General features: G+C 41.4%; 1 protein-coding gene across 2 annotated transcripts; it reads right to left on the bottom strand.

Annotated features, from left to right (window-relative positions):
* Positions 1-202: 202 nt before the first annotated feature.
* On the bottom strand, positions 203-27,940 carry lonp1 (lon peptidase 1, mitochondrial). Of its 2 annotated transcripts, XM_034531274.1 has the most exons (22): positions 27,338-27,914; positions 25,321-25,409; positions 21,151-21,270; positions 20,856-21,021; positions 18,030-18,143; positions 17,799-17,860; positions 14,620-14,749; positions 14,037-14,120; positions 13,883-13,951; positions 11,547-11,698; positions 10,274-10,412; positions 9,934-10,112; positions 9,156-9,243; positions 4,472-4,594; positions 4,269-4,385; positions 3,985-4,125; positions 3,526-3,691; positions 3,353-3,439; positions 2,954-3,081; positions 2,167-2,331; positions 639-819; positions 203-558 (listed from the first exon to the last, which is right to left on the bottom strand). In XM_034531274.1, exons 1-21 carry the CDS (start codon positions 27,833-27,835, stop codon positions 664-666), a joined length of 2,973 nt encoding a protein of 990 aa, XP_034387165.1. In that variant the 5' UTR covers positions 27,836-27,914; the 3' UTR covers positions 203-558; positions 639-663. The 2 variants fall into 2 exon arrangements, with proteins under 2 accessions (XP_034387165.1, XP_034387164.1); XM_034531273.1 differs by having other exon boundaries at positions 203-819; positions 27,338-27,940.

The raw sequence follows: 27,940 nt of genomic DNA, 5'->3' as shown, positions 1-27,940 counted from the left end.
GTACATAACTATTTAAATGGATATTAATAATTATCTTTAATATTTGTTTATAACCAGACCTGTGCAAGACTGCATCCCAACCGTAGACATCTTGTAGTTTTTGTTAGATAACATTTTCTCTTGTTTTTTTAAATACATAACAACAACAATCCAGACAATGAGATGACATCTAAATTGGTTCATTAAAACAAAACATCACAGGTCGATTAGTAAAGACAAAGTTGCTTTTATGATTTAATTTTTTTCAACATCATCTTCACATCTGGCCAAGATTAATAAAAAATAATATAAGAAATCTGTGAAAGAGTCCCTCCAAGCCCTATGTAATGAGAGCTGTGGGTAAAGAGGCTGCCTGGCAGCAAGATTGTCCCCTCAACCTCAGTTATTGATGACATCATATCCTGTGATAACCGACCAGTGTTCATCATCACCATGACTTCACTGTGGTCGTCCCTCTGTGGCACAGCTGGCTGCATGTTTTAGTTCAGTGATGTTGTTTCCTCTCACATGAAGTCAGCTGTTCCTCTGGAAGAGATCACGTCCTGCCAAACTGCACATCTACGAAAATTACAACCAGATGCCAATCTTATCCGTCTTGTCCGGTAACAAACCAGAAGAAATGTCTTAGTCCATCTTGCCTTGATTCTAGTGCTGTAAAGCCGGTTAAGACTGGTCCTGTGGGAAGGCGATGGGGTAGATTTGGCTGTAGTGGTCCACAAAGTGAACCTCTAGGCCCTGGCTGATGTAGTTGGGCAGGTCAGAGAAGTCCTTCCTATTCTCATCTGGCATGATGATGCAAGTTACACCAGCACGGCGGGCCTAATAGGGACAAGATCCAGATTCAAATTATTGAGGAAAATACACACATTAGTTGAATTTCGAAATTACTTTTACAAAAACAACTACATCTTTGCCCTGACCGCGTTGGAGTCTAAGGCGTGTAATGTTAGTTATTGACTAACTGACATTACACGCCTTTCCACTGCTGTCATCAGAAACATGTAAATAACTATTGGACAGATGGCTCCTAATAGTTGTATTAAGAGTAAAATAATTAAGAGTAAAATAAGAGTTGATGACTGATTAGAGGTTGTTGGCTCTCAGCAACAATCAGTGGACACCATCCACTCCACTGTGTCGGAACTACTGATTCAACATCCTGGTACATTGTTGGCCATTACTGAGACTTTAACCACACAGCACTGGATAGAGCACCAGTATGTTGACTGCCCCACATGGAACAATAACACTCTGGACCTCCTGTATGCTAGTGCCCTTGGCAGGTCTGATCATAACTTGGTTCTGTTAACACCAAAGTATGCTCCTCTGGTGCAGAGGCAGCCTGTCACCACTAGGAGGAGGTGGACCCAGGATGCTAAAGACGGCCTGCAGGACTGCTTTGAGTTGATGACTGGGGTGTGCTGTGTGGATCACATGGTTAATAAGAAGAAAGCAGCTTTCAGGTCTGAGGACAGGGATGAGATCAGGAGAGTCCGTTGGCGCTGGCGAGCGCTTCTTCCGAGATCTCAGAGAAGCATGTCGAATGCTCAGAGGCTGGGTGCAGCGTTTTGTCTCTAGGCCGCCTAATCCAAATGAAAGAAGACGCTGACACTATATCATACTCATTCTGTAGAATTACTACAACTGGGAGGGCTTTAAAATGATATACTTATATAATATATATATATATATATATATATATATATATATATATATATATATATATATATATATATATATATATATATATATATATATATAATTATGCATTCAGATAATGAGGACCTGTTTTAATCTTTACAAGATAACAGATTGCAAAAGGTGGGCGGGCTGGCTCTCTTGTGCATTTCCACCACAACGACCGGCTCTAATGGTCCGGGAAAGTGAAAGTGAAACATCTTTACAAGACCCTTAATCTGGAGGCCATTGTCACTACCCTGCAGGTAGTGACAATGGCCACTCTCCAAGCATGCTGTCCTCAGTGCGTGGTCTGCGACCTACCACTGATGACCCAGATCCTGCTGCAGACCCAGGTTGTATTGTTGGGCCCCCTATAGGGAAAGCAGGTATGCAAGAACAAAAAACAGACTGCGCAGAACAGACTGTCCGTGCTGCAGTGAATGACAAGGGAATCTAGTGCTCGGAGAGACCCTGACTTGTACTTACAGCGATAGTTTTCTCTTTAATTCCACCGACTGGCAGTATTTTGCCGGTCAGTGACACTTCACCAGTCATGGCTACGTTCTGACGCACCGGCCGGTCGGTTGCCAGGGACAACAGTGCTGTGACAATGGTGCAGCCAGCGCTGGGTCCATCCTTGGGAGTCGCCCCCTAGGAAAAAAGTAATGTTATTGACAAACAGAAACGAGCATGGCTACCAGCCAGTGTATTTTTGATACAATCAGAGGGAACACTAAAGCAGGATATTATCAAATCTACACAAAATGGAACTGCAGTCCACATGTCATGGCAGAGAGACCAGACACATCCAAAGTGTGGCTCCAGTAGAGGCTGAGAACTGTTCTCACAAATGCAATAAAACCTCACAAGTAAGACCGGTAACAGCAGCAGTTTATCACAACATGTGGCAAACAATGCTCACTTTTCTGCTGTTTGGCGAGCAGCCATCCATCCTTGTGTAGTGCCGTGAACGTTAACCACGCCATACAACGCTTGATAATAAAAACAGGCTAATCAATGAAAGATAATCACTTACATAATTGATAAGCTAGCTGCAAATGTATTCAAAACATTTTGTCAAGAACTCCAAAAAGACTATTTGTTTACATAAAAGAAAAAAAGCAATGTAGATCATTTTGGAGAAGAGTATGGATAAGGAACCGAACCGATAAGCAGAAATCACTACTCGCTAGAAAAGAATAAGTCAAAGGAACCAATTGAGCAATAGTAATAATTAAGCCATTATTACACATGACTGTATTGCCATGGTTACCTCAGGGACATGCAGGTGCAGGTGGGAGTTGACCAGGAAGGGGTTGTCTGGTTCCTGGGTCATCAGGAAGACTCTGGCAAAGGTTGAAGCAATCTTTGCACTTTCCTTCATTACATCACCCAGCTGACCTGCAGAGAAGCACCAACACCTTTAACCTCCTAACCCCTATCCCTCAGAGAGAAAATAACATACATATTGAATAAGGAATAGCTCCTTAACCATACAGCTCATATGTATAGACCTGGTCTCCTTTGAAAGGTAAGAGCCTAAGCAATATGATGGTTAATTAATCTACTACTATATTTTCAGTTTCTGCTAAATATATCAGACTGGTGCTTGACAGTGATTAATTAAATGCCACCCTGGAAAGTGACTCAGTTCATGGCCTTCCTGACTGACCTGTAACCTCCAGTGACCCCTCTCCTTTAGAGTTGACTCCTCCAGAAGGGCGGCGTAGAGAAGTCTCGATAAACAACGTTGAGCCTCCTACAAAGTGAACAAAAGGCATCTTTTATTGGTGTGTTTGTTTGTCTTTGTGTGTTAGTGTTAGTGTGTGTGTGTGTGTGTCTCACCAAGAGCAGTCCATGCCAGCCCCATAACCACTCCTGGTGGGGTGACATCGTACATTCGATCCACTGTGAAGATAGGTCTACCCACATAGACCTGCAGGTTGTCGGGGGTAACGGTGACTGTGGTTTGTTCACCGCTGACGATACAGAACGCCACTTTACGGAAAACCTGACAAACGAATCAGGGATGAAACGCAGAGAAAATACTGGAGGATGTGCTATGTTCTGGTGTGACACACTGTGCCATGAAAATGAAAAATAATGTTGACTTTGTCACAGTCCAGTTATTGAAGTTACTAATTTCCAAATCAGTAAAAGTGACTAAGATTTAAGTACAGCAGGTGGTTTTCTGTTGCTTTCTGACCCCCCACCGCACACCAGTAATCCCTGCTTGTCCTTTTAAAGGATGAAATAGTAGTAGTCGGATTAGTACAGTCAAAACAGAGCTATACAGTATTTTACCTTTTCAATTTGTTTCTGCAGGTTTCTGACTCCCGATTCCCTGCAGTACTGTCTGATGAGCAGACTAAGCGCGTCAGAGGAGATGGAGGCTTTCTCCTCCGTCAGACCACAGTGAGAGCGGAGCTGAGGGACCAGGTAATGCTGGAGACAGAAATATTCATTATTTAAAAGAAACGCATATACATTTTCTACTTCGTACTAAAACTGTGAGAGAAACTATGCAACTGTCATGACAAATGTACAACAATAACCATAATAATGTTTACGGTCTAAATACATCAAACCTCAGCAATAGCCAGTTTCTCCTGGGCAACATATCCAGACACATTGATCATCTCCATCCGGTCTCTGAGAGGCTCGGGGATGGTGTCAATCACATTGGCCGTGCAGATAAACAAAATCTTTATTGGAACAGAAGACATGAAAAATAACTTTTAATGGTAAGCTCCATAAAGCACTGACTGTGGTCATGAACATACACTCCTACCTTTGACAGGTCTACAGGAACATCCAGGTAGTGGTCCAGGAAGTTGGCGTTTTGTTCAGGGTCCAGAAGCTCCAGTAGTGCGGAGGATGGATCTCCCTGATAACCACGACCCATCTTATCCACCTGGTCATGACAAGTCAGTGAAAGACACATTGTTTTATATACAATAGTCCATTTACAATTCAATTTATTTTCTATAGCCCAAAATCACAAATCACAAATTTGCCTCCGAACGCTTTACAATGTGTACGACATCCTCTGTCCCGGGACCTCACACCGGTTTAAGGAAAACTCCAACAGAAAAACCTTTCACAGGGAGAAAAAGGGAAGAACCCTCAGGGAGAGCAACAGAGAGGATCCCAACATCTGAAAAAGAAGCTTGGGGATTAAGTTCAGCAGACTTTGAGACGATCAGCGTCCTCGGCCGACCAACCCCCAAGACCTGCAGGACTAAAAACCATCAAATGGCACCAGGGAGGAGCAAGACCCAGCCTACTGCTGGCTGTCTGGAAAATACGATGGATGAAAGCAGCGGGAGGTCGTGACCTGGCTCCATCAGTAATCCCAGATCAATCTATACTTGATGGGCAGAGCAGGACTGGGTCGAGAGGACTCTGTGTTTACACCATGATGCTTGGTGCTCAAACAGTCAAAGTTAAAGTTGATCAAAATATGCACTTCATTTTGGGTTTATTGTGTTGAAAATGGACTAAAACTGAACTCCGTTGTGCATCCTGGCTCAGGCCTCCCAGCTTACTCCACCATCACACACAGCTCCAGGTCTATGCCAGCCATTCCCGAGTCCCTCCTGCACCAGGACTCGCTGCTCTATATCCCGCTCTTTACACCGGCACCGCTGCAGGAACCTGTATTCTCAGTCCTCTCCACCATCACTGGCCAAACTTCAACGCCTTCATCCACCGGCTAAGCGCAGTGTCACCTCCTCGTATTTGCGTCTGTATGTTTTGAAATTGTGATGGTGACATGATTATTAAATAACACACAATATGATTATGGTTTCTCTTCAACACTGGAATTAATTTATTAGGCTCAATGTTTCAGGTTAAACTTAAATTATATAACTCATAAAACACGACACTTAGAAATGATCAGCCTCACATGACTGAATGGAAATGATGATAAATTATATAAGAAGTGTTTCCTCTCCCCAGCTCTCTCTGACTTTATTTATATCCATAATACACGTTATTGAGGGAGATAACAGATCAAAAAAAGACCATTCTTTTTATAAATGAATTAAGTTGTCTATGGTCCTTTTGTTATTCATACCTACAATGAACATATATTTTAACCAGATGGTGAATCAGAAAAGAAATCTGATAAATAACTTTAGATCAGTCCCATCAGATGCAGCGTCCAATCAAATAACTGATGAACAATGAGGGGGCGTGTCCAATGAAATAACTGATGAACAATGAGGAGGTGTGTCCAATGAAATAACTGATGAACAATGAGGGGGTGTGTAAAACACTTCCTGGAAGCCCGCTCTCATGCCTCCATGATCATCCTCGCTCCTCAGAGCAGAATATGAGGTTTTGGGACGGCCGTCAATATGGCGGCTCGGAACAACTTCCTGTTCAAGCGAAGATCGAGTAAACGACAATTAAGAGATTTGAGATGTACCCTATTTACTTCTCACAAACACACACCCTCCTCTTCTTCTAGGCTGCCGCCCCAAAGCACAGTTTACTGCAACAGCTCCCCCTACTGAGCCACAGTGGGCAACTGTGGCTCAGTGGATCATTCAGAGGATCGCTGGTACGATCCCCGGCTCCGCAAGCCCATGTCGATGTGTCCTTGAGCAAGACACTTCACCCCAAAATGTCTCCCGTAGCTGTGCCTATGGTGTGTGTGAACGCATGTGAATGTTAGTTACTGCTGATGTGCAGGTGGAACCTTAGCTCCTCCCATTAGTGTATGAATGGGTGAATGATGTCATGTAGTGTTAAAGTGCTTTGAGTGGTCGGAAGACTAGAAAAGCGATCTACAAGTACAGGTCCATTGCACTGGCCCGATCTGTCATCAATTAGCTCATCTGCAACTCTCCCCATTCGTTCCACATCGGCTCCCAGAGCAAGTTCATCATCTCCCAACCCACTTCTGTCATCTCGATCCCGTCTCTGTGGAATCAGCACCAGCGCAAGCCTGCTCCCTTTTAACATCACCACAACAAACGGCATGTGAATTCAGCCAATCTCAGGACCCTACCCGAATCCCCTCAACCAATCACAAAACACTCCTTGAAAATTGCTCTGTTCAACATCCGGTCACTAAGCAACAAATGCCTAATCATCAATGAATTAATTACAGACAACAACCTTGATATCCTCTGCCTCTCTGAAACTTGGCAAAAACATCTGGACTACTATGCACTAAACCAACCCACTGAATATCATTACCTGAACAAACCACACCCTGATGGCCACTATAAATAAATAAATAAATCCAAGTCTGACACAGCCCCAGTCCCTCAAGGTGTCCCCCAAGGTTCAGTATTCAGCCCCCACATATTCATCCTCTACTTGCTCCCCCTTGGCGACATCATACGCCACCACGGTCTCCACTTTCACTGCTACGCCGATGACACACAGCTCTACATCTCCACCAAATCTAACACACTCACTACCTACTCCACCATCAGCAACTGCCTCACAGATATAAAGACCTGGATGCACGCCAACTTCCTCAAACTCAACAGCGACAAATCTGAAATCCTCATCATCGTCCCCAAATCACTAAACAAATCCCACCACAACTTCTCCTTCTCCATCGATGGCCCCTCTGTTCCTGCTTCCACACACATCTGTAACCTTGGTGTCATCTTTGATCTAACCCTCTCCTTTGAACGCCACGTCAAGCACATCACAAAATCCTTCTTTCATCTTAAAAACATTGCCCGTCTATGCCCCTCCCTCTCCTCTTCAGCCGCAGAAACACTCATCCTCGTCTTCATCACCTCTTGACTGAACTATTGCAACAGCATCCTGTACGGCACGTCCACCAAAATCATCAACCAACTACAATACATCCAGAACTCTGCTGCTCGTCTCCTCTCCCACTCCCACACCAGAGATCACATGACCCCAGTCTACTAGAGACCAGATCTCCCTATTCCACATGACCCCAGTCTTTCAAAAGCTCCACTCGCTTCCCTACAGCAGAGAATCCAGTTCAAGATGTTTCTCATCACCTACAAAGCCCTTCACAACCCTGAACCCCTTCATACCTTTCTGACCACCGACACGCTCCCACTCCCAACCTCAGATCGGCAGACGCAGACCTCCTTACCCCCCTACTCTGTCCACTTAAAACTCATTAATTTAAATCTTTTAGCCTGTGATGCTAGTTCAGTGTGTTTTTATTTTGTTTCTTACCGTTTTGACATGTCAATGTCTATCATGTTATACATTGTATTACATGTATTATTATTATCCCTGTGTTGCATAATTATAGTAAATAATCCTTGAAATATACATGAAATACAATATACAATATAACTGAGGTTGAAGTTTAACTGGAAGGTTACTCTAGCGCAGGAGATTATTTTAGAGGCAGCCAAAACATTTGCAGAAACTTTTCCACAGCCCAATACAGTTATTTAGTTACATAAGGGAGACTGAATGTTTGTATAGTTCTGGTAATTGTAGACTATTTATGACATTGAATCTAATTGTAGCGGGCAGGAACTCTGCTTGTTGCAATTGGTGTCTGGCAAAGCTGTGGGCCATTTTTAATCGGTTACCAATTAAAGCCGTACAGAGATAACATTAGCTCTTGTTTCCATCTTTAGACAACATTGTTGATCAGATAAATCTATTTTCAACATTTTGATTAGTAAAAACCGACCTATTTTTGAGGTTTCTGCTCGAAATAACATACCTAAACTAAAAAGGGTATATCTCAGCAACCACAAAGGCTATTTGAATACTGTTGGTGTTCTAATAAAGGCAACCCATGTGTGCTTTTGTTAATATGTGTAGATATTTGTATATTTGTTACTGGTTAAGAGTAAATAAAGATGAAAGACAGCAAAAGTTGAATTTTCAGGTTCGCCTAAAAAAAAAAAAAGAAGCACTTTCAGGATGATTATCTCTTGGAAGAATGCAGAGCAAAGGTCTTAACTCACTCAGATCATAGCAACATATGTGAACAGTCTCTCTGCAAAGTTTGAAAGTGAAGCAAAACAAAGTTAGAGAGGTTTTAGTACGGAGAATTTAGGCAAAATGGGAATTTGAATTGGGGGTCATGGTTCTTAAAAGGTTAAATGTGCTCGTTAGGGGAAGTGCTCCGACATAAACAAACATTGTTGAATTTCTTAGGATATTAGAATCGTAAAGGGATGGTAGCTGTATGAGTTTTGGTATATAGTGTGAGTGATATATTTACAGTATATAACATATTTGAGAGTAGGATGTTATTATATGTTTGAAATTACAAACAACATACAAACAATGGTTGTCTACATGCCCCTCTGTGTCATGACATTTTTGTCATCTACAGGCCATATTAGTCATCTCCAAGTAACTGAAGATTTTAAAAAAGTAGCCAGTAAGAATCTGTTAATTGCAAACAGTTAATATTACATCTGCAGACTTATTCCAATTATTAATGGTACTGATTTGGATTTATATTGAACTCATCAGACACAACTGAAGGCACTGACCTCATCTATCAGCACCAGAGGGTTCTCTGTCTTGGTTTTCTTCAGGCACTGGATAATCTTCCCTGGCATTGCTCCAACATACGTTCTCCTGGACACACACACACATAATCACATTTCAGAAAATCATGCTACCGTATTTTAATCAAGTTGAAACTAGGAATGCACAATATATGAAGTATGTGTGCAATGTAATTATCCTTATATTGCCACAACATGGAATCAGTGCTTGCACTTTCTGAAACACCTGTGGAACAAGCAGAACAGTAACTTGTGATGTCTTTGGCCACCAGGCCTGCAGTAAACTCACTGCGGCCTTCCATCTACAACTGCTGTTTTCCACAGCCATGTCAAGCTAGTTATGCTCATAGAAAATAGTTGTGAACGCTAATTGTATGGAATGATTTAATTCAATTAGTTTAGTTTAGAATTTGAGAAGACGATTGAGCCTGTTAGCCACTTTCTTATCAAAGACCTGCAGCATATAAACAGTCCAACAATAGGCCAATTTGGTTCAATGTATACATGCTTGTCAATAAGTAGAGAAAGTCTGGTATTAATAAGTCTACATATGTAAAATGTAAAAAAATCAATAACATTATAGAATAAGGTTAAAACATTCAAGTGCATAATAATCAAATGCTTTATGCTAGGGATGATGAAGTCTCTCATTTTGCATTTGTAAGCTCCTATTGCAGTTACAGTTAATCCTAGAATCAGCTGTCCCTTTGTCTCCTATCACAAGATCTCTCACTAATGATGGCAGTGAAGCCTTCCAGACCTGTGTCCTTTGATCTCAGCCACATCAGTCATGCCTCCCACGCTGAACCTGTAGTACTGTCTGTTGAGGGCTCTAGCTATGGAGCGGGCAATGGAGGTCTTTCCTACACCTGGGGGGCCATAGAAACATAGGATCTTCCCCTGGGTGGACCCACGCAGCTGGCTGACTGCAATAAATTCCTGCACCAAAACGAAGACGAGGTCAAGTTCATTTCCACAAGAAAAAGCTCCACAGCTTTTGAATTGTTGTGAACTATATTTACACATTTGTCATCCAAGTAAAACAGTGTAGTTTTCTTTTTTGTGCTTCAAATGGTGTGTTAGTGTGTGCATTTGCTTACCAATATGCGCTTCTTTACATCATCCATTCCATAATGATCTTCTTCAAGAACCTCTTTGGCTCTTTCCAATGATACGTTCTCTTCACTGTTGGTACCCCAGGGCATGCTGGTCAGCCAGTCAAGGTAGTTACGGGTTACACTGAAACACAGAGGTGTTGTTGTTTGTTGATGATCTCTAGTTGGAGGAGAGGGGGCTGAGTGTATGTGAAGACGTGTTTATCTGTCACTGTACTTCATTCTTTTGAGTGGGTAAGAATGATGAGTTAGTCCTGTTGGGCAGGTGCTACTTTGTATGGTGACTCAAGATATTCTGCTTTAAATCTTTAAAGCTAAACATTGTACTGCCACTGCGGTAGCTGCTGTATTGTACATCTAACACAAGTATTTGAGCCTGTTGATCATGCTCTGCTCTTGCAGGAGCAATGTGCCATTAGTTTTGATAACATGTCCTGTAAAAGCTTTCAGGAATACCTGCATCATCGACTGCAATCTGCTATTTTGGGAAATAATCCTGCTGTAAATGTTACCACCATCAAAGCTTCCTTGTCTATTGGTTACCGTCTCTTTCACAATTTGTATTAACAATATTACATCTTTATAACAAATTGTAGTGCCCATCTTTATTCAGATGACAATGCTTTGTATTGCTATTGGTTCTAAAACGAAGTATGTTATATACAAGATATACATTAAGTTTTGTTTGCATTCAGTATATCTTGCCAACACACATTGTATGTATCTTAGGTTCTAGCAAACCTGAGTGCTTCCTTCCTGATTCAAATTTACTGGAATATTGTTACTTTTCTCATCTTACAACCACTAGAGTGTGAAACTGTTGGTAGGAATCTATATTCCTGTGTCCTTGTCCTTGTATATTCTGCAGGTTTAACAAATGATTTGATCCATATACATAATACAATTATTTAGTATAGTAATTAACTGTAACTTGTATCTCAAGCCAAGCGACTGCCGGTGCTGGACGACTAGATGAATCTCCTGCTAGCCGTACCACGGCACTCCCAGAGCAGACAATATTATTATGAAACACTTCATAATGATAATAATGCCAGACAACAATAACCAGTGAGCTAAAGTCCAAGCATAAGGATATGAAAACCTTTCTTGATGTTAAACTCAGACAAAACTAAAGTTAGGTCGGAAACATCTCTGAAACAAATGATAGGATGATGATATTAATTAATGAAATAGCTGCCATCAGTACCATTGTTAAGAATCTCTGAGTAATCTAGTGGGACAAATAAACAAGACCAACTTGAACTCTGAGGAGTGGTTGTCCAAAAGTCCCAGTTTGTTGAGTTCTTCATTGATGACGTCCATTATGTGTTGTGGGACAGTCCTCTCATTGAGTCTCTCTCTAAACTTCTCCTCGATAGCGTCTTTGTCCTCTTTTTCCAGACCGAGTTCCTGAAATCCCACAGCACATGTTAAGAAAATAGGATCACCATTACCTATAGTAATGTCATGACCATACAGTGGCTTCATCTTCATGACCATAGAGTGGCTTCATGACCCTTCATGACCATCTAGTGGCTTCATGACCATATAGTGGCTTGGGCAGTTGGTAAATCACATACAATAATGCTACAACATGATATATATACATATATATAAATCATCATCATCATATATATATATATATATATATATATATATATATATATATATATATATATATATATATATACTGTATATAGGATTTAGAAAACACCACAGCACAGAGACAGCACTGGTGAAAATTACAAATAACCTCCTAATTGCATCAGATAGGGGACTCATCTCTGTACTTGTTTTGTTAGACCTTAGTGCTGCGTTCGACACCATTGACCATGACATCCAATTACAGAGATTGGATCAGTCGATTGGCATTTCAGGTACTAAGTTGGTTTAAATCCTATTTATCAGATCGATCTCAATTTGTATTTGTAAACGATGAAGCCTCAATGATCACGGTTAATCACGGAGTTCCACAAGGTTCTGTGTTCGAACCAATTTTATTTACCTTATATATGCTTCCTTTGGGCAACATTATCAGGAAACACTCCATAAACTTTCATTGCTATGCAGATGATACTCAATTATATCTATCTTTCAAACCAGACGAGACCAACCAGCTCGCTAAAATTCAAGAACGTCTTAAAGACATAAAAACATGGATGACCGGCAACTTCCTGATGTTAAACTCAGACAAAACTGAAGTTATTTTACTCGGCCCTGAACACCTCAGAGATCAATTATCTGGTGATATGGTTTCTGTAGATGGCATTGCCCTTGCATCCAACACCACTGTAAAAAATCTCGGCGTTATCTTTGATCGAGACTTGTCCTTTAACTCCCACGTTAAGCAAATCTCAAGGACTGCATTTTTTCATCTACGTAACATTTAAAAAATCAGACACATCTTGTCCCAAAAAGATGCAGAAAAGCTGGTTCATGTGTTTGTTACTTCCAGACTAGATTACTGCAACTCCTTATTATCAGGCTGCTCTAATAAATCTTAAGTCCCTTCAGTTGATCCAGAATGCTGCAGCTTGTGTACTCACAAAAACTAAGAAAAGAGATCACATTATTCCTGTATTAGCTGCTCTGCACTGGCTCCCTGTAAAATCAAGAATCACATTTAAAATTCTTCTCCTCACCTACAAAGCCTTGATTGGTGATGCACAATCATATCTTAAGGAGCTTGTAGTACCATATTGCCCGACTAGAGAGCTGCGCTCACTAAATGCGGGGCTACTTGTGGTTCCTAGAGTCCTAAAAAGTAGGGTGGGAGCAAGAGCCTTCAGTTATCAAGCTCCTCTTTTATGGAACCAGCTTCCACTTTCAGTCTGGGAGGCAGACAGTCACCTCATTTAAGAATAGACTTAAGACTTTCCTCTTTAATAGTGCTTATAGTTAGGGCTGAATCAGGTTTTCCCTGGTCGAGCCCCTTGATATGCTGCTATAGGCTTATAAGCTGCTGGGGGATGTTTTAGGATACACTGAGCACCTATCTCCTCTTCTCTCTCTCCTTATGGATGAATTTACATCTCTCCATTGCACTTTATTAACTCTGCTTCCTCCCCGGAGTCTTTGTGACTTCACGTCTCATAGGGTCCATTGGACCTGGCGGTGTCTGATGCCTGGTGAGCCGGCCTCCTGCTGATCGCCCCGCCCCCCCTCCTCTCTACCTCCTTCTGTTTCATGGATTGGAGCTCCATTCATACATTGTCATATTCATGTAATGTGTTTATGTAACTTTGTAATGCTGTTCATCTGTACACATGACATCTATTGCATCTGGGGAGAGGGATCCTCCTCTGTTGCGCTCCTGAAGGTTTATTCCCTTTTATTTTTGGAGAGTTTTTCCTGATTCGATGTGAGGTCCTGGGACAGGGATGTCGTATGTGTACAGATTGTAAAGCCCTCTGAGGCAAATTTGTAATTTGTGATATTGGGCTATACAAAATAAACTGAATTGAATTGAAAATTGAATATATAGAGTTGCTGTGGACCGGCTCATCATTATTTATTTGGAAGTTGCACAAATGTAAAAATAAGTTGCCAGTGTAAGACAGACAGACAGGCAGGCAGGCAGGCAGGCAGCTCTACCTTCTTAATGATCTTGAGCTGCTCCTGGAGCAGGTACTTCCTGTGGGTCTGTTTGATCTTCTCCTCCACCTGGGAGCAGAGCAGGGACACAAATGAATGCCTGAGGGTGATTGGCAGAGAAGTGGCCATTACATGTTTGGTGATGACCTCTGACCTCTCGGCCCAGTCGCTGCTGCAGTTTACTCAGCTCATACTCCTTCTTCAGCAGAGACAGAGCCTTGTAGAGACGCTTCGGGATCTGCAGAGAAACACAGCATTGTGTTTCAAAGGCCTGCACACTTTCAACTCATAAATAGAAGAACTTCATAAAAAGATAGAAACTATATATTTAGAAAAGCATGTGTGCATTTGCCAAATCAACTACTTATTCTCCATCAATGTAACCAAACATATAGTCTTTTATCGTGAAATGGGCTTACTACGGCCCCTTATGGTTGATGGGATGAAACCAAACTGCCACTTTGACTAGTTCACACCAGCCGTAGTCACTGTGGGTGTTTCCTTCCCATTCATCAAAATGAATGCTTGTACTTGTGAAAGCAACACAAAGTTGCCGTATTAACAGTTATTTATCGTAATAGTTTTTCAGATATTATAATTTATCTGAATAGAAGTAACAGTATGTTTCAGTTTAAAAGATAAGAGATGAAGGATCAGGATGAATGCCTGATCAACCACATCTTCCACAGATTGGAGCAAACAGTCCCTAGAAGGCCTTTGACCATGGAGACACTCACATTGACCTCTTCCAGGACGTCTTGGAGCTCCTGGGACTCTGCTCCCGTCAGCGCTGCTCCCATGTCGCTGAGGTAGATGGGATTATCAACCACTCTCTGACCGGCCTGCATCATCTGGAGGACCGACTCTCTGATGGACAGACACACACCAAGAGAATGAGTTCAGCAGCCTTGTAAAGGAAACTTGTAAAGTCAATCGTGTGGATGAAGAACCGACAGAGGGAACTTAAGGTGAGCCAACGCTGTAAAGCAAAGTAAACTTGTTTCCTTTGGTCAACACACAAGTGGTGCTTTTTGAAAACGACTGGCAGCAACTGGATCTGATAACTTTAGATTAGAATCTTTACATATTGCACACTTTATGATTTTATCTGCTGGCTCTCAACACCAACTGACCCAGACTGGAACAGACCTGGTTCCATATTCACAATCAGCTGAACAGTCCCTGTCTTTAGGTTGTTACCCAGAGGGCCACAGACAAAAAGGAGTAGGACATTTATTAGGGTCCTTGTGACGACTTCGTCGTAGAGGAACCTATTGTATTTCGCGGAATTATTATTATTCTCTAGCAGTGAAAGTTTTTTTTGGAGGCTTTATCATATCCCAAAAGTTAATTTTACATGCATATCAGGACTGGTGAAAAATGTGATATTTTAGAGATCTTACAATTTTGTATAAAGAAATGTCTCAATAGCACCCCCTAGATGTTTCATTTCATTCAAAAGCCCATGCTTTTTGCCCCCAATGACCGATTGACTTGTAATTTGGCACAAAAAAAGGCAATGGTGGCCATAAAATGCTTCTAATCAGATTTTCCGCCATTTTGAATTTTGTAAAAAACTTTTATTCCCCCATTTTCTCCTAAATGCTGGGTCCGATTCTTACAAAACTTTCTGTGGTTCATTATTGGTTCAATGTCATCAAAGCTTGTTGATATATCATTCCATTCAGAGGATATGGACCAATGAACTTATAAGTGGTGTGGCCTAATATGTGAAGACAAATAACTTCCAAATCACTTGGCCTATCCTCATCAAATTGCTAGCCTATGTCCACATGGCATCCCTAAACCTAATAATATTTAAACATTAGGTGACGCTGCAATCAATCGCTCAATATCTGCATTTTTAGCGGTTTTTTTTCAGGTTTTGGGGAGTTGTAAAATAGCCAACTCCTCCTAGAGATTAAACCCGATTCATACCAAAGTTGGGCAGTATGGCCTTGAGACCTTAGCACTGAAAAGTTATCAAAAGATTTTTTTTAAATATAAAACTATGTGCGTTGGGCGCAATGGCAAAAAACACCATTCGCCATGAAAATGGAAGTTGTTTTAACTCGGCCATACATTATCTAATCTGCTCCATATTTCGTATATGTCATGACATACTGACCCTGAAGACATCCATATGATAATTTAGAATTGTAGTCATAGCGCCACCTAGTCGCAACAGTAAGTTACATGTTTTCTACCCTTCTCCTCACAGATTAATCAGATCCCTCTCAAAATGTGTCAGAATAGACTTAAGATCTTGATAATGCTTCACTGTGAAGATTGTATGGATTCGTTGAAGGGTGGCGAGTCGGAGCATTGGCAAATTTGATCCTTCGCCGTGAACGAATAAACCAATGTAACATGCTCGAAAAGTAACTAAACTTAGCACACACATTTAAAGTCAAAGATGTAGTTACCTGATATGATTTTAATGCTTCAGAATGGCAATATGGCTCGATAGCGCTCCCTACCAATATTAATTTAAGCAGCCCCAGCGCTACGTTTCACCTACATTCATGAAACTTTGCAGGCATATGTAAAACATGTAAACTGAAAAGAGAGTCTCTTGGGACCATGCTCTAACGGTACCGGAAGTCAGACATTTTGATTTTTTTTTCTGTTAATTTTTTCATGCTTTAGTCTATTCAACTCCTCCTTGGTAAATCATCGGACAGACTTCAAATTTGGTCAGTACAACCTAAATACGTTAGTAATTAAAAGTTGTCAAAATCTTGTTGTTTTCGTGAAAGGATGTTGCCGTGGCTGTTACTCTTAGCCATGAAGACAAAAGATCTTTACTCTACTAAAAATGCTCAAAACACAACCAATCTTGCCACACATATATACTGTCTTAAATGTAGTTTTCTGATATGATTTTCATCCTTCAAAATGGCAATTCGGCTCAATAGCGCCCCCTACAAAATTTCAACAAACCATCGTCAGATTTAGACAAAGCAGCCCTCGCAGTAGGTTTGACATAGAAATACAAAACTTGGTAGGCGTATGTAACACATGTTGACTTAAAAATAACTCTCTTGGGACCATGCTCTAAACTTTACCGGAAGTTGGCAGTGGCAAAAAACACCATTCACTATGAAAATGGAAGTTGTAATGGTCATGCATGATGCTGATAAAGTTCTGAGCACATTTACATGAAGACACTTCTGAATTTTGTCATAGAAACACCTACTGCCCCAAATCTGCCCCAAACTTGTCATGCTTGATAAAAGTCACGGCCTGAGGATATCGACAAGCTTATTTTCACTCAGTCAAAGTGTCACCTACTGCCGAAAGGAAATCAGCGTTACGTGACAAACGATAAAATGTCAGAGGGGCGGGCCTGCGTTCTCGGCTGAGGGAGCCGGTGTCCAGCCAGTACCCCCAACGTGCGCGGAGGAACGAGGACCCGCACAGCGCTGCTTGCAGCTTTAATTTTTAATTGGTTTCAGATGCTCAATCTACTTAAACGTGCTCAATCTACTTAAACAAATGTTTTTGTTTAAAAGTAGATTGGTGTCCAAAGCTGTATTTCATTATAAAATGAACCCACTACTTACAACAAACTAAGCACCATGTTCCATCAATAATCATATCGTAAGATGATCAAAACCATATGATGATATATGATATAGTCTGACCTGATCTCCAGTCATGTAGTGATCAGTTCAATAACATATAGAATGAAGATGTAAAGCGTTCACCCCTCAAATGAAGGTCTTCTCACACAGATGCAAACAGGTAATATTATTTAACACAAAGCTAGTAACATTTATAAATTGCCTTACAGACATTAATGCAGACCTATATCATAAGCATGAACTGCACGATGCATAATGTATATAAAAACCTAAACAAATATGGGATGATATAACAGATTGTGACAGATGACTGACATGGCAGGTCTGACCTGTAGAGGGGGTTCAATGCAATGATGTCCCTGATGGTCTTCACTATCTCGGCTGTCAGCGCCTGCAAAACAAACATTACAGAGATTCACGTTTTAGACCTTTCCGTTTTAATAAGACCATCTGTTTTACGACATGAGCCAACAAAATCAGAAATTAATGAAAATCTCTTGATGAAATGTACCATCGCACCACCATCGACTGTTCATTACATCTATTGTGTGTGTTTGTACCTTGACCTCCTCTGTGACTGTGAACTGTTCATGCTGAATGTTGTCCACTTCTACCATCAGGATGTTGGAGGAGGGTAGAGGCTGAAGCTCTGGACTCAGCTCTGCTTCTGAAATCTGACCAACAACAGTCAACGTGAAAATAAACATAAACCACAAACACCTTATCTCCTACCCCTAATGAACAAAACATACAGTTAGTTAGATAGTTCAACTATTTCCCTCTGATTAACAAAGTTCATCTGATTCTTATATCACCTTTAGTTGTAATAATAAAATACACAAGAAGCATAATTGTGCAAATGTAAACGTTTACTGACCAAACTGCATTTACAGACCACCGTTAAGCACTAAACATTAATTACAGTTTGACCATCATAGTGTGAAATAAGGTTTTACGGCCAGGATCCAGTAAAGATTTACGGCCAGTGTTCAGTAAAGATATTCTACTGCGAGCTCCCTCCAGATGTCTGAGCTCCTCACCCGATCTCGAAGGCTGAGCCCAGCCCCCCGTACGCGGGACGCTAACTTCGGCCGCTTGTATCAATCTCATTGTTTCGGTCATCGCCCAAAGCTCATGACCATAGGTAAGGGTCGGAACGTAGATGGACTGGTAAATCGAGAGCCTCGCCTTATGGCTCAGCTCCCTCTTACCCACAACGGCCAAGTACAACGCACGCGCCGCACCGCACCGCCTGTCCATCTCACGCTCCGGTTTATCCTCACTTGTGAATAGGACACCCGGTTCTAAACAGGAACTGATAAGACAGCAGCTAATACCTTGAGTGTCGATAACGTCTGGAGTTAACAGTTCTGCTATCGGTACTTTAGAAGTTAGAGTGAGATCTCTGCAAAAAAGCAGCGTTGCAAACCTCCTTCCTAACTCTGTGTCTGTCTTTGCTCGAGGGGCGGAGTCATGCTCTGACACATAAGTAAGTCATTGAAAGATGATGTTATGAACCCAAACACGAGTGCGTTAGAGGTTTCCGACATTTGTGCGATGTTTGCGCGAATGACGCTCATGTGATTGGTTGAAAATGAGGATGACATCTGATTGGCTACAGATAGGTCTATGTTGAAAAAAACGCATTTGGGAATCCAGCCACTGCAGGGGGAGTCTCAAAAAAAAAAAACACACACACACACACACACACACACATGTGGAGCAATCCACAAACAAATGCAGTGTGATAGACAAACAAATACATACAAATCCACAAACAAATAGAAAAATCCACATAGAAATGCTAAAATATATTTGTGATTTTTCTTTTACATTTATATAAATCGTAATTCATTTATGTGTGCATTGTAATGTATTTGTGAATTGTTCTGAGTGCATTTGTGAGTCTAATTTATTTGTAAATCCTTCTGTGTGCATTTGTAAATCAAATATGTTTGTGAATTGTTGTGTGCGCATTTGTAAATCTTTGTGTTTGCATTTGTGTGTCTCTCTGTATGCATTTGCAATTATTGAGACTGATCTGACCCCATATTTGACCGCCACAACAACCATTGCCAGGCGTATGGGTGAGCCTTCCCCTAAGTCTTTAAGCCAGGCATGTCCAAAGTCCACAACAAGTATAAAGCAGAACTAGCGGTTATTTCGACCGTGGTGAATGGCAGAAATTATAACTGTTTTTACGGAGACGAGCCACAGAGATAAGCCACGCCCCCTTTTCGCGTCTCGACATGCGTTTGGTGTGAACTCAGCACAACTTGTTGGGGCGACGAAACTCACGCGAGTAAAGCGTTGCAAATATTCGCATCGCGTTTGGTGTGAACGCACCATAATGCTATCTGGCTCTGCATCCGTGCCGCAAACCCTTCTTGAATCATTTCTGCCATGGCGACCGCAAAAAAAGAGAGAAAAGTTGACAGTGAGGGCCGCCGCTTTCAGATTTTCAAATTCACTTGTTTTAAAGTTTAATGATAACAGACCACTTTGCATTACTTATAACTCCTGTTTAAAATGTTCAAGAGGCAAAGATATTTAACTCATGGAAATTTAAGGTATTCTATACAGTTTGTTCAATGTTATCTGACTGAATGAAAGGCAGAATTGTGTTTTTAGAGTTGTTCACGTCTGCCTGAGTGGCTTATATTTGGTTACATTGTCATTTGAAAAATAAAGGTAATTGTGACAATGAAAATTGTTTTATAACAGTGTGTATTTTCATGTAACTTTTGTGGTTAAAAAAATGTCAGAAGGAACTATTGGCCCCCGGGCATCTTCACAAAAAGTTTGGACACCCCTGCTTTAAGCTCTGCGTGTTGGTCGGGTTGAGGAGGAAAGGTGTTCTTTCCACCGCTCGACAATATCCCTAGTCTCGGTTTGCTGTACTAGTCTCGGTTTGCTTCATTAACGCCAATCAAAAGTCTTTCTCCCTGTTTTTTTAGAAATATCCACCATGTAAGCATAGGGCCCTTCAATAAGACAGGGCCACAAAATCAGCCATAGTAAATGCTGTACTTCAATCGTGCAATTTTTTGATAATTTTGTAATAAATCAACTTCCCAAAACTAGCTGAACCTGGTATTTTCGGGGCCACTGGGGATCAGAGGCCACGGGTAATTGCCCACTAAATATGCCTAAAAAATTCCAGCTCAATGTGTGCTGACTCACTTCCAACCCTGAAGAAATACATTCATGGCTTCACAGCTAAAACAGGGTTTTTTTCAAACTTGGTGGACGAAAGTTCAAAAGGTGGCAAAAGTGTTGACTGGGCGCATGAACTGCTTAAATGAGTGCTGCTAGAGAGCGTCATACTGAAAGCATGTGTAGAAGGCTATAGCTGTGGCATGTGAGGGTCATGTTACGTACTGTACCTTGTCCTCAAGCTTCTCCGTAAGAGAACCTTGTTGGTCCTTGCGGCTGCGTTTGGCTTTGCGTCTCGATGGAAGTTTGGGTTGGGATTCTGACTCAGACTCTGAGCACACAGGGGACGTAGCTGCCTCTTCCGGCTCCATCTCCAGCTGTCTTGTGATATGGATCCTGACAGACCAGAGTGTAGCAGTATCGTAAATAGTTGAGGTATACACAATACACATGCACCAGTCTATAGATTTTCATTCCAACCAACCACAATGCCCTTTCCCCAAAAGAAGCAGTAGTGTCTCTAACCTGCGGTGTCCCATGACGATCATCCTCAGCTTGTCTCCCAGGTCCTGCATCTCATGAATCTGAACAAAGGTCCCTGTAGAATAGATGGCATCTAGAGACTCCACCACATCTGATTCATCACTGCAAGAGACAGAAACACTCATTTCTGCCAACACATAGACATGGATAGCAGGCAGCATGTCCAGTTCTTAGCACATATCACTGATTCACTACAGTCATTGATTTGTATTGACACACTGCCTCAACGTATATTTCACACCCTTGAGTAGACCAATATTTTGTAAAACATAGGACCTCTAATAAAGTTCCACTCATCTCAGTGACGATTAGATTAATTTACTGAAATCTCATATGGAACCAGCTTCCACTTTCAGTCCGGGAGGCAGACAGTCACCAAAGTTAAGAGTAGACTTAACACTTTCCTCTTTAATAGTTAAGACTGAATCAGGTTTGCCCTGGTCCAGCCCCTTGATATGCTGCTATAGGCTTATAGGCTGCTGGGGGACGTTTTAGGATACACTGAGCTCCTCTCTTCTCTTCGCTCTCTCCTTATGGACAAATTCACATTACTAACTATTAATATTGCAGCTCGGCAAGTCAGGATTAACTGTGATTACATAAATCACAGTTTTATAACATAAGAATTAAAGGAGCTAGGTTTGTGTGTGCAGTGATCTCATGTAAAGCTTTGTTACCGTCGTTATTCGCACTGTAGAAACAAGCAGTTTAGTTTGTCAGGTGCATGATGCAATGAGATGAACCATCGATCCAATACAAACTTTATCTTCATAGATGAAACAGATGTTCACGAACTGCAGCATTTGCAGTTGAAAATATGTAATAAATCAATGTTTGATATCGCTATACTCACCATACTGTAAGACGTATAAAATTATAATACAATAGTATTGTGACTTGTGTATTGCGACCAAGTTACAATATTTCAGAGGAGCACAGTTAAGTCTGCGACCAGGAGGAGATTACGTTATGTTCTGCTTCACTAAGGGGACTGTAGGTCTTTCTCGATTCCTTGCTCCTCCGGCTTGTGAACCGGAAATCAATCTCAGACACCATCTTGGAGGACATCCCAATTCCTAAAATGCCTCTCGGAGGAAGTTCGCCAAAAGAGCTATCAGCGAGAATCCACCGGTGTACCCTTTGAGGAGTTGTTTTTGGAGCCATCACACAGCTGTCAAACCATGGCGAGACTCTTCCTTTTGTTTCATAGGTTGTAGTTATTTCAAATGATCAAACTGTGTCCTTCACAAGTCTCTCTCTTAACCACATTCCTGAATGACATTTGACCTGGATATCACTTAATTATTACTGCTAGAATACAGACATGATTACAAGTGCAAACAGCTGCTGTCATCAGATTATATCACTAATAACATTCTCTTGCATTCAGCACTAATTTGTTCTATTTCATGTTGTCATATATACATAACTCTGTGTGTGCGTTCACAATAAATATCATTCAAATATATATATATATATATATATATATATGTGTGTCACTCTTTACTTGTAGAGTACATTTAATACAAACTGTGTAGTACTTCACGCAATAAAATACAAAAAGCCATATGTGTGCATTAAATAAAAATGCATGACATCAAATTGTTCTTGTCACATTATGCCAAGTTGTGAATTGAAAATAGTAAATATAGAAGTTGTCATAAACACCGTTATGCGCATCTGACCATCGTCATATACAGTGGTAAAACAAAACAATGGACAGAAGTGACACACGTCATATTTAATTAATGTTTAAAAAGAGGCTTGATTGAGATGAGCAAAACCTGCACAGAATGGATTAGCAGAACTCAGCGAGGATCAAAGTGTTGCACAGGCAGTCATTTGGTAAATGCCTGTTGCCTTGACTCCTCTCTCTCCTCCTTGCCTAAGACGAGATGTGAGGAGTCGAGGAAAGAAATTGAGAAGCCACAGAATCAGGAAATGAGAAAGACCCCTGTAATGTCAATTTGTTATTCTTATGAGTATCTTATATTCTTATATCGGTCAACTGATGAAGTAAAGTTTGTTGTTGAGAAAACGATCAAGACCCTCATTGTGAGATGTGGTTTATGCAGCAGCAGCTGTTGAAGTAGCACATCCTCTTCTCCTGTTGATGAACAAAGGGCTGATGCTTCCATGTTAGGCTGTACGGGCGCTGACTAAGCCCTCTTTGCCAATAAGTACTCCTTTGTTTGTAAATTTCAAAGCAGAATATTCAAATAACACCCATGTAAACTGTCTTTATAACGCTGTGTGATACTCAATCTGGCCTGAGCTTTTTTTATAAATACTACAAAGATAAGTTCAGCTTTTTCGATAGTCTCTTTTCAGATTAAAAAGACTTTGACCTTGTAAGGTCAAACAATATGCTGAACACGTGTGTGTTTGAGAGAGTCCTCCCACTCCACTGAATGAGCCATACTGGGGAGGAGGTAGAGTTGCACAGTGTACCGATACTAAAAAAGGTACCGCGGTACCCGTACGTTCAAAACGATACTGTTTTGCATATTTTTAGTATCGATACTTTATTAAAAGTGAAGGAAAGCCCACTGACACACAGACAGTGAAGGAAAGCCTACTGGCACACAGACAGTGAAGGAAAGCCTACTGACACAGAGACACGTCTGCTAAACGCGTTTCAAAGCCACTCAGACCAGGGAGCAACACGTCAAACATGGCAAAGCACCTTTCAGTCAGACACCCCGAGTTCAAAGAACGACAGGTAAGCAAATGTGATTATAAACATGCTGCACACCTCCAGCTCACCCACATACAGCCTAACACGAGTAGCCTTAGCCTAGTTTGACAACCAGCCTATATGATCATGAGGTCACAATGCACAATTGTGTACTAAATGAAACACAATTGATGCAAAATGGCTACATGCTGGTGGAGCCTGAGGGTGGATCTTGAGCTAATTCTTTAATAATATCTAATAATTATTTCATGAATTAAGATAAAATATGATCTCTACAATTGCTCATACTTATGGAAGGAACTATGTAGTCATCTGGTCAGATACGGACAAAAGGCCTACTTAGCCGATTATAATCAATGCTATGATGGCACCAAGTTTTCATTAATATCTTGCTGTAGGCTAATACTAATATTAATGCCATTTGTTAAGTGTTGAAAAAGCTGGGCAGGAACAAGCTGGTAAAAAGGGAACCATACAGATGTTTTATTTATTACTATTATAGATAAATATACCAGTATCGTATTTGTGGTATTGTATTGAATTCTGGTATCGTAATATCGGGTATCGTGATATTTATGGCAGGTATTGTATGGAAGTTATAATTTTGGTATTGTGACAACCTTATGAGGAGGTTACATTTAGTTACATTGTGGTGCGTTCAAGCTCAGTGAAAAGGACAATTAGGTGAAGTTAATTATAACGTTATCATGATGTGTTCAAATGTAATCTTGTAAAATATCATTTTGGTGTGAAACTTGAATAAATCCATTTGTTTGAAGGAGATGTTTTCACAGCAATATAATATAGATATTAAAGATGAATTATGAGCTGTTTAACTTCACTAGCATTAAGCAGCTTATAATACAACATTTAAAAATGTTATCAATAGAAATACAATCTTTTATTTCCTAATCATGTTAGGTTTCATGCAAATCACCACAATAGATGACTTAAACATAGTAAAAGGAAACAGTTGATGATACATATTTTAGGGCTAATAGAAATATTCTGGTTAATAATCGTGATGCAATCATGACTCAAGTCAGCAGGATTGGACTATGTTGACTAAAACAAGCAGTTCAGCTGCTTGATGCAACAATAAAGGATTTTATGAGTGTTGGTCAGTCTGTCTGCTTGACTGATCAACCATTTTAATGCGAGACCACCCATAAAAACTGTACCATATTAGATTAAATGAAGGTTCACAAACTGCAGCATTTGCAGTTGAAAAGATTTAATATTGCTATACTCTGCATATTGTAAACATTTTTAAAAAGCAATAAAATGGTATTGTGGGGCCTCTGGTGGTTACTACCCCTAATGACAGAAGACCAGATGTCCATACATGACGTGACATCAGGTGAAAGACAGTAAAATCAGTGAAGAGCGTGGTCTAAGAGTGAAGCCCATATCAACCTGACCATCAAGGATGAGAGGACACTTCTCAGACTTACTGATCATCTCTCTTCAGGAAGACTCCAGCATATGGCTGAGCCAGACGAACCTTCCTCCTCAACAGCTCCATCAGCGCCTTGTTCTTCACCTGACGGGGATGAAGACAGACGTCACACACACACTCAGCACTTTACCACACAGGTTTGGTCATTTTCTGATATATCAGATTTACCCTTGTATGTAATGTTCAGTAATCCTTCAAAGGAAAGGAACTTCAAAGGAAAGGAACAAGTGATCGACTGGAAGAATCACCCAACAGGAGTTTATGGAATTCCAAATCTCTTGATTAAATAAAGCACCAAATGGGCTGTACTTGTATAGCTGTGTATACCACTTAAAAGCACTTTAACACTACATTCAATTCAGTTTATTTTATATAGCCCAATATCACAAATTCCAAACTCCCCTCAGAGGGCTATACAATTCGTACACATACGACATCCCTGACCTTTGACCTCACCTCGGGTCAGGAAAAACTTCCCCCCCAAAAAAGTGGAAAAAAGTGAAGAAACCTTCAGGAGAGCAACAGAGGAGGATCCCTCTCCCCCAGTTGGACAGAAGCAATAGATGTCATGTGAACAGAATGACATAATTCACCCATTCATAGACTGATGAGAGGGGCTACCATGCCACTTGTCTATTTAGGACTAACTAACATCCATACAACATGCATACACCGCAGGAACCGCTATGGAAGGAATTTGGGGTTAAGTGTCTTACCCAAAGACACATAAAAAGACGCCAAGACACCAAGGGTCACCGATCCTCTGACTGAAGGACGACCCTGCTCTGCCACTAAGCCACAGCTCCCCCCCCAATCCACAAATGGAGTTGAATTGAATTGTTCACGCCATAGGTCACATTAAAAAAGGTAGAACAAGTTTGGACATGATTTATCTTTGTCATTTTTTTACAATACAAAAACCTGGCATTTTAACATTGGTGTGTAGACTTTTTATATCTATTGTAATACACATAACCAATCTAGCTTCTGGTATCATTGCATGTGGCGACAGGTGTCACACATCTGCAGAGTCTGAGGAACTGTAGCCTGGTCCAGATAAAAGAGTTGGCAGGCAACAGTCTCTTTAGTCCTAAAGTTTAAGGTATTTATAATACCTTAATTTAATTTGCTGCCATTAATGTCTTTTGCACTAATAGTGACCATATTTAAAGAAATGATGTGTAGAAATAAAAAACAATTCTCCAAACCGGAGCTAACCCTGGTGACATCACTGTGGTGGCTCTGGGTTGTGGACTAATTGTATTGTAAGATAAGCTGTTGATGCTCAGCTCCTCCAATCCATCATACGTGTGTGTGTGTGTGTGTGTGTGTGTGTGTGTGTGTGTGTGTGTGTGTGTGTGTGTGTGTGTGTGTGTGTGTGTGTGTGTGTGTGTGTGTGTGTGAGATTAGCAGGTTGCAGCCTCTGTTATCAGTGTATGCACTTGTTGTGGTCGGAGGACTAGAAAGGCTCCATGTAAATGAAAGTCCATTCTCCATCAGGACTATTTCATTTCATTGTTAACTTAAAAAGGCGCTTCACTGAGAATATATTCAGCTGTCTACAGAGCTGTACAGTGGTGCTGCAGTTTGGGTAAGTTCTTGGAGTGTAAAGTAGTGTAAATTGTTCAGTGGTGAAAATTGCAATTGAACTCAAAGTTTTTAAGAGCAGCAGATCTAATTCAATAAAATGAAATTCTGTTTATTTTGTATAGCCCAGAATCACAAATTATCGCTGAACTTTGACCTCACATCGGATCAGGAAAAACTCCCCCCAAAAAAATCAGAAGAAAACCTTTCAGGGGGAAAAAAGTGAAGAACCCTTCAGGAGATAGTTGGAGGATCCCTCTCCCCGGATGGAGAGAAGCAATAGATGTTATGTGTACAGATGAACAGCGTTACAACACATTTAATGAACCAGATAAAAGCAGCCAGCCACCTCCACACCAGCGCCCTGTTGCTGTGTGGTTTCATCATCCGCGTGTCCTTGAAGGCAATGGAAACATCATCCTCACCTCTATGATCTTGATGAAGCGGGGGAACACCGGGTTCCTGCTCACAGCGATCAGCGGCACATTGGGAAACACCTCCGGGACCATCATGGGGGTGAGGGCGGTCATCTGGGGGCCATAGGGCACTCCCCCATCTCCCCCAGACTCTTCTCCCCCGGAGCCTGCACTGTCCCCGCCGTCCTGCCCGGAGAAGCCCGCGTTGCCCACCCGGTTCCCGAACATCCGGTGCTGAATCATAGAGGGTCGCGAGGCCGGCGTGAGGAAATCGGTTTGTCCACGGAGAAAGACCCCGACCCGCATCCACCGGTGACGAGTGATGGCCAGTCTGCAGCCCTCTGTCATTGCTGTGCTGACCGGAATGTTCGAGAAGGACCGGGGAGAGTGGAGCCAGCTCCGGGCTGATGAGCCGGGGCGGCTGCTGCTGGTCCTGAACCCCCCAGACCAGTTTAGTTTTCTGTGCAGGTGTCTAGCAGCGAGGATCATCTTGGCGCAGGTCGCCATTTCTGGAGCTTTCTGTTATTACAGCATCAGCATGTGAGCGACCTACTTCCGTCGGTGTTTGTTGACGTAGTGCTCCACCGACAAGCTGATAGGCTAGCTTGAGAT

Source organism: Cyclopterus lumpus, chromosome 4, assembly GCF_009769545.1.
Source record: "Cyclopterus lumpus isolate fCycLum1 chromosome 4, fCycLum1.pri, whole genome shotgun sequence".
Lineage (NCBI taxonomy): Eukaryota > Metazoa > Chordata > Actinopteri > Perciformes > Cyclopteridae > Cyclopterus > Cyclopterus lumpus.
Note: the sequence above shows the minus strand (reverse complement) of the source record. Positions and strands in the feature narration are given on the sequence as shown.